Source organism: Bos grunniens, chromosome X (genome assembly GCF_055505025.1).
Source record: "Bos grunniens cultivar Pamir isolate PY7600 chromosome X, Bosgru_T2T1.0, whole genome shotgun sequence".
Classification (NCBI taxonomy): Eukaryota; Metazoa; Chordata; class Mammalia; order Artiodactyla; family Bovidae; genus Bos; species Bos grunniens.
Genome location: NC_141194.1, coordinates 129,333,452 through 129,341,598, shown reverse-complemented (window position 1 = coordinate 129,341,598; position 8,147 = coordinate 129,333,452). Strand labels below are relative to the sequence as shown.

At 38.6% G+C, this 8,147-nt stretch overlaps 1 protein-coding gene across 2 annotated transcripts in view; it reads right to left on the bottom strand.

Moving 5' to 3' along the window:
• Window positions 1-1,764: 1,764 nt before the first annotated feature.
• The window catches only part of USP26 (ubiquitin specific peptidase 26), a 45,894-nt gene continuing 39,511 nt past the window's right edge, over window positions 1,765-8,147 (bottom strand). For both annotated transcript variants that reach the window (XM_086388498.1, XM_086388499.1), the window contains one exon: window positions 1,765-7,203. In XM_086388498.1, the coding sequence (XP_086244624.1) occupies window positions 4,249-6,939 (2,691 nt within the window). In that variant the 5' untranslated portion in view covers window positions 6,940-7,203 and the 3' untranslated portion in view covers window positions 1,765-4,248. The remainder of the gene's footprint in view (window positions 7,204-8,147) is intronic.

The following is an 8,147-nucleotide window of genomic DNA, read 5'->3' as shown; positions in this document are numbered from 1 at the left end:
CCAAACCTGGGAAAAGCACATGATCAAAGGGAGTCAGGGCACATGGTGTCCAGGTGGGGACAGCAGCTAGTCATCTCCAGGGTGGGCCAGGCCAGAACTGGGAAGTCTCAGGGGCCTTACATTCTGGTTCCATGGCTGGGTTTGTGAACCTCCTAGATTCTCACATCACAGCTCACAGTGCCAACCCCCCTCGACAACTGGAAATGGCAAGAGAACCCCTTTCACTTGCTGTGTACCTCATGCACCCTCTACTGAGAAAGCTCAACCTGTGTTTACTGTAAAGGAGAAAGGCCTAAAGGAATTCTGCCTGCTGTCACAGATCATGTACTGAAGGGTGAATGGGGCCGAGGCAGTGTGTTGTTAACCGGCACCGCCCGTCTTCGGTTATTCAGCTTCCCTATGTACCCCTATGTACATTTGAACTTTTTACAGCAGCAGAATGATCCCATGTTTCTACCTAAGAGATACATCAATCCTTTTGTGTGTTCACCATTCCCCCCAAATTAGATGACTCAGTCCCAAGTCATTGCATCCATCATGGGATCTGTTAATTATCCCTCCAATTCAGTCAGGCAGTCATTGAATATTCTGTTGTTACCTTCAAAAACTAAGCTGTAAAATTAACTTCCAATAACTTGTATATAAAATTAAAAATAGGAAGCAGGACAGAGAAAAAGACAATGGTTGAGTATGTACAAACAGACACACTCATATGATAGACATAGAGAAAATACGCAAAGCTACTATAGACCTTGTTTCTGTAACTGGTCTCAAGATTTTTGCTTAATTACTGATTACAGTTTTACTTCATCCTTGGTTAAAACATCAGATGCTTTGGGTTCTTCACCTGGTGGTGGTACTAAAATGATCTCCCAGGGGTCCGTGTCCTGAATCACTCTACTCTTTGTTGCTGTGTTTCCCATTACCTTCTACTATTGTGTGGTGGCAAGAGTAAGGGTCCCCCAAAGATGTCCACACCCTAACGCTTAGAAGCTGTGACAATACTGTTAGGAGACAAATGGGAATTAAGGGTGCTAATCAGCTGACCTTCAGGTAGGGAGATTATCTTGAATTATCTTGGCTTAGTCTCACCATGGTTCTTAAAAGTGGCAAAGGAATGCAGGCGAACCAGAGATGGCAGTGTGAGGACTCAGTACAGCATTGTGGGGTGTGAAGGTGGAGGAATGAAGCCATGAGCCAAGAAATGTGGGTAGCCTCCAGGAGCTGAGAAAGAAAGACTGTCGTCCCCTTAGAGGATCTGGAAAGACTGTAGACCTGCCAACATCTTGATTTTAGCCCAGTGATGACTCTTCGACTCCTGACTGCCAGAATTCTAAGACAATAAATTTGTGTTGCTTTAAGCCATTTAATTTTGTAGTAATTAAAAAAAAATTTAATTTATTTTTAGCTGTGCTGGGTCTTCGTTGCTACACTTTTCTCTAGTTGTGGGGAGCAGGAGCTACTCTTCTGTTGTTGTGGATCATGGGTTCTAGAACACAGGCTCAATAATTGTGGCACACAGGCTTAGTTGCTCCACAGCACGTGGGATCTTCCCGGACCAGGGATCAAACTCAAGTCCCTTGCTGGCAAGCAGATTCCTTACCACTGCACTACCAGGGAAGCCTTGTGGTTAATTTTTTAAAGAACCAGTAGAAAACTCATACAGAGTGTCAACGAAAGGTTTTATATCCACAGATTACCCAGAAACCTGATCTGCAAAATAGAGAACCAATTAAAATCCATAATAAGTAGTCACTGAGTCACTTAAGAATTTTTAACTTTTATTTGAAATAACAATGTAATAGGTAAACAGTATACAGCCACTCATTGTGCACCAAGAATTTTTTCTCACAGAACAGTGATGGATTCCACCCAAACTATCTGTCCCAGAGGACAGAGCCTTCCTCTCATGGATACCAGAACCTTCTTCGCCTTTTCATTTGCCCTGCATTTGGAAGTGCAACAAGCTGAAGAACAGCATATGCAGAATGTATAACACTCTATACTCCATACCAAAAAAATTTAATCTCTTAAAACTACTAGCATGGCAAGAGCAATACAATATTGTAAAGTAAAAAAAATAAATAAACTTAAAAGTCATTCAAAATATAAATAAATAAGTAAATATAAATATAAAAATATAAAATAAAAATATAAATAAAATATAAAATAAAAATATAAATAAAATATAAAATAAAAATAAATAAATAAAAATAAAATAAACTTAAAAGTCATTCAAAAGGAAAAAAAAAAAAAAGGGAAGACAATAAAGAAATGGAAAGTAAATGTAGCAGATTAAGCTTTTAAAAAAAAAACTACTAGCATCTTCATTCTCCTTTAAAAAGGAAATGACTTTCCCTCACTCTTTCCAAAACTCTTGCTTTGATGCCAACGAAAATAGGTTCAGATTTAACTATTCTATTAGAAGCAAAAAATCTGAAATTGGAAAACAGAGTGTCACTCTCTTCCTCTAAATCTAATTCCAAACTCCAGCTGCTGAGGTGCTACACAAGTTGAATAAATCTCATTATTGTGTCTTCAACACCTTCCACAGAGATAATTCAACCTAGGAAACATTCCCCCGCCAAACTCAGCAATCTTTAGCTTCCATTCAGACCTCTTTTTAGACACACTGTGTTCTGAACAAACTTATTTTCCCAAACTTTAGAATCTGGTTTTTCTCTCAGAGGGCAGTTTTAAACTTTCTCACACCAATGAATTCTCATCCACTTCTTTTAAGGACCTCCAGAATGAACAGCATCAACATGCCCTTGGATTAATATAGCCATAGTAGAACCATATCCCATCCACAAGGGGGACTCACCCATGCTGGAAAAGGTGGGACTGAAAAGTTCAATCCTTTTATATGATGTAAGAAAGTCTCTTAGTACAAATCATTTGTTAATAGCAAAGGTACAAGGCATTACAAATTCACTGCCTCAAAGACAGCAAGAAGCTAAGTTACAGAGATGGCATGAACTTAATATCAGAATTACTAAATCCCTGAATTACATGGCACTTCAACAGAATATGACCACCTCAGGATCCACAAGGCTTTTACCCAGAAGCAGATCATATCCAGGCACAGGTTTTTTGACACTGTATCAAATCAGTAACAAGACTTTGAAATCCTACAAGTACACTTTAAAGCATGTATGGTTTACTCATTGAAGGAATAAGGCCACCATACTATAAGGTTTAAGTAAGTAAAAGAAATCTGGAATTAAGTCTTATAAAGTTGAGTGAAGCTTCGTCAAGCCTTCAGGTAAAGTTCTGGTCATCAATATTCCTTTTAGGCAGTGCAAGTGTCCCTCTGAAGAAAATGGCATGGCGCTCTTAGATAACCACGAACACTTTGCCAGCAGACAAACAGGAAAACGTGTTGAATTTCTTGAGGGCAAATCAACTTCTCCGTTCTCAGGGTTTAAGCTTGATGGTATACAGCCCTTTTGGCATTAAGGAAAAGTTAAGCAAACAATCTGTAGACTTGATATGGTGTTCAGTCTCATCTATGTACGCCCAAAAGGATGCATAAACGATGGGCTTCATTTAGTGTTTATTGTCAGGACCCTAGCAACTATTGTTTTATTGCCAGGACTTCAGCAACTAGTTTTTTCATTTGTTTTGCTAGAACTTCAGAAACTGCTTTTTCCCATCAAACTGCTGAATCTGATCAGCAGAAGAGTAATTTTGTGTCTTTTGATGTTAATATTAATACACTTACAAAGGAAAGGTATGAATGAATATAAGAAAAAATGTGATCAAACTCCTTTACAAAATATAAACAATTCAAATATACAACAGGAAAATACACCAAGATACTCTACACACTATGGAAATGATTCTCCAACTTTCTGGAAGCTCGCCATCAAACTGCTGCCTCTCTCCTCAGTTTCAGAATTAGTGGGTCCATGGTGCAATCAAGAAACTGCATTTCTCACAAGTCCTTCCATGTTTCTTATAGTACTGGCTTGAGGACCACAGTCAAAATTCACTGCATTAGTAGAATATGGAACACACAGTTCTAGTCTAGTAGGGGAGATGAATGTTTATCACAGAACTGTGGGTTAAGGTGTCTCGATCAGGGTTAGAACAAAGATTTATTTTCAAGTCAGTGTTTCTGCTTAAACTTTGGTCCTGGATGCTAGTTGCTCCTTTGTGCTTGGCTAGAGTTGAAAGTTTTCCTTCCATGGAGAAAGTGATAGCCAGAGAGGCAGTCAAGCAGATTTGTGAAATTTAAGTCTGTCTTTATTCCTGCTCTTGAGAGGTCTTCCCTGCCTCTGTGCTTGAAGGTGGGGAGCTCTCCCTTTCCAACAGCTCTTCAAAGATCTCATTATGCATGTAAAAGAAAACATACCCAGAGGAAAGTCTAGCTTTTTGCATTGTGGCCTCTTCGATATTTGACACCTGCAAATCATTGTAAGTGAACCACTCTTGCCTTACAAAGTCATAGGCATCACAGATATAATGGCCTGAATTTAGGCTCTTCCCAAGATGGCTGAGAACACCAATGAGCCGGTAGGCCTGACGGTCTTCCATCTCAGCTTCTCCTTTTGGTTCGTTGGATGCAGCTTCTGTCTTCTCTGTACGTAAAGAGCCCTTTTTTCCAGGCTTTTTATTGCGACCCGATGCACCTGGGGACTTCACCTTGGTTCCCCGGACGCCTGATTCCTTTGGTCTTTTGAGTTTCTCTGTGCACTTTTTCTTTTGAGTCTTTGTCTTTGGAATGCTTTGAAGCAGTGCCAGCCAAAGGGCTTGTTCATAGGTTTTCATCCTTTCTTTATCTGGGGTCTGTTCAGCCACTGAGGAAACTTCTGAAATTTTGGCGTTTTCATCTTTATCTTCGGTGGTCTTAGCCACAGCATCAAAATCTGCAAACATACTCATTCTCTCGTTGTCCTTTAGTTTTGGATTTTCAAACACTCTCTGACATACATCTGGGTCGCTGATGGTTATCTCTCTCAGAGAAAATGAGCCGTCTTCCATATTCATCATTAAGGCCACTGCTAACAGCTCTCTTGCAACGATTATTCCATCTTGTGAGTTTGCCAATGCAGAGTCTAGTATCTCTAGTACAGAGCATTTTCCGAGGTCTTTTTGTTTCTCTTCTTCTCTTGAATCTTCATGATGAACATGATCTTTTTGTGGTTCGGGCTCTTCGTCTGGTACAATGTGTGAAGGCAAAGAATTCATGAATTCCAAGGCCATCTTTGCTGACGGTGTCAACTTACTGATAGCTTCAGAATTTATGTTTCGAAAGATTTTTAAAACTTTGAGATTCATAAGATGTGCTTTCTTGTTTAAAGGAAATGGTGGTCTGGTATTTTCATTGCAATAGGAAGATATCTTTAAATTTTTGGAAATAATGACTTCTTGGTCATCCTTCTTTAAGGACCGAAACTGAATAAAGTTATAGCGCTTCAGATGAACAATAAGGACCCTAGGTAGCCTACTGAATGTATACTTTATATGAGATTTCTTGTGTTTACACTGCTCACATGTATACTCTAGATTTTCTGTTCCAAAGAAAAGATCAAGACTAGATTGAATAGAAAAGGGAAGTGCTTGCCGTCCTTGGGGAGGATTGATGGAGAGGTAATTATTCACTTCTGTCTTAAGAACAGTGTGCCCACAGCCTTTACAAGTAATAGAGCACAGCAACTCAAACTCGAAATTAGTGATGACAGGACAAAGGAGTGCTTGCTTGGCTGCACTGCCAGCAAAAAATGGTTGAGGTGACCTTTCTTCCTTAGATTCAATTTTAGTCTTCCCAAGTGTGTTTAATTTTTCCATGTTTTCTTTCATCTGACTTAAATAATGACCCAAAAACTCATGGGCATCATTCTGCCTGTTGTTAGCGAATATCTCTGCAACTGCTGAAATGGTTTTTTTAATATTCACAAGTAACCTCTTCTTAATATTTATGTTATAAATGTCTTTCAAGACAAACATCTGTGCCAAGCACATGCTAAGTGCATCAGGGGGAATTTTACACCATGGGTAACTCCGATTGAGTAAATCATCACCAAATGATGGAATCAAAAATAAAGACTGTAGAACTGCATTCATGTAACAGGTGTTTCCCAAATTGGGGAAGCCTTGCCATAGTTTCTCCGGGTAGTAGTCAAGAGTCAGCTTGAGTCTGTCCCAATATGGGTCATCCTTATCATACTCTGCTTCTGACAGAAATGTGAAATATATATTCTCAGACAGTTTTGGGACAAGATTAGTGCCATGTAGGTAAGGACTGATCTTAAATAAAAAATCTAAATCTAATTTACTCTGTTTTAACCCTTTTATCCTCAATTCCTTCTTCTCACTGTGGCTTACAATTCTTAATAGGTGTCTCTTGGATTTCCTCTTTTTCACGGAGCTACTCTCATTTTGGAAATCCCATGAGAGCTTCTTATTCCTCTTCCCATACTCATCTTCTAATAACTGTTCATAGGTAGATGTTAGTGATTCTGATGCAGATGAAGGTGTCCCGTTTTTTTCTTCTTTCTCAGAAGATTGACTATTTGACTTCTTACCCACTTTTTGAAATGAAGTTTCATCAACGATCTTCTGTACTGTTGTGCTGGCAGAGGCACTGCTATCCACATCAGGTCTTATGGATGGTGGAAGATGATTTTGACAGACTCCATCCAGGAATGCCTTCAATGTTTTGACATCTTTAGAGGATATTTTTTCCATAAAAAAGAAGCTGTTGTTTTGGAAAGTTAAATGCAGGTGATTCACTTTTTCTCCATAGGATCTAACGATCACGTTTTTAATATTATTATGTAGTTCAAAAGTTCTGCTTTCTCCATTACAGAAATGGATCACCAGTTTAGTTTTCTTCTTTTTTCCTGATAGTTCAACGATTGCTTCCTTCGACTTAGACGTCCCATTCTTCTTGTTCCATAATTGGACAAAACCATGTGCTGCTACAGGATCCATGGTTTCTTTACAAATAAAATACACCTACCTTGAATTATTGACAATCTTAAAGTTCCAGTATGTTGGCAAGTTCACCTCTGGAGACAACACCAAAGAAATAGTTCTTTAGTTCTCTATATAGAATGATCCTGTTTCAAGTGCTAGTTTTATCCTAGAGCCTCTTTGGGCTCTGGATAATCCAGCTTTCTAGTGATAAAACCAGTATGCTTCAAGAGCTATCCACAGTTGCATGAGGGCAGAGTCTTGATTTCCAAAGCAAGGCCTCTATGGAAAAAAAAATCAAGAAAAATTATTTAAGTTATCAGAGAAATGCTTGGATAGAATTCAAACCTCACTCTCTCACACTAAATCTCTTTTCCACTGCAATACTAGATTCCATCCTGATTAATTTCCACACTTCAACTGAAATCATTAAACACTTGGAAGACTTTCAGTACATAGCTGAAGGGCATAATGAATAGTGTCTCAAATGTATGTATATAATATGCTAATCCCCCTGTCACAGAATGACCCCACAGGCCAAGCACAATAAGTGAATAAGAAAGTGAGAGGCCCTATGCAACCCTCAACCCAATAACAGATGGACAGTTGAATCTACTTCCTTCCAAATCCTGTTATGTTCTTTTCTTTCATGTAGCACCAGAGTAAGTCCATACATTCTACCCCGTGTAGGGTGGGGGCCTAACTACCACTGCTTAAAGCAGGTATCAAAGAATTGGCTAACTTCAGCTCTGGCCACAGGGTCCATATAACCTTAGCTAGCTCCCTGTACTCAAAACCAGCCAGGAAGGATTGGATGTACTTAATTACTCAAAATTTTAAATTTCTGAATAACTGTAGTGAACCAATCTGAATTAATGAATAGATCAGCACTTAGCACTACAAATGTTTTTTATCAGAAAGCATATGTCCAAGAATTGATTGGAAACTATGTTTTCTCCCTACATAGTTAATATTATTCCTGAATCTTGTCTATGTTATTAACTTGCTCAACAAACCCTATCTTTATGAATAATAGTAAATGAAACTTCTGCTTGATTCCTATCCAAATTATCAAAAACTCAAAGTTGGTGAAGCAAACATTAATGAGATTTTTGTTTTATCAAGTATTTTATCTATCAACCTATGTTTAGTAAAGTAGGGATTGCACTCATCCATATAAAAAAGTGCATATGAATCCAAGTGAGAATGATTATGTTTATCATGAT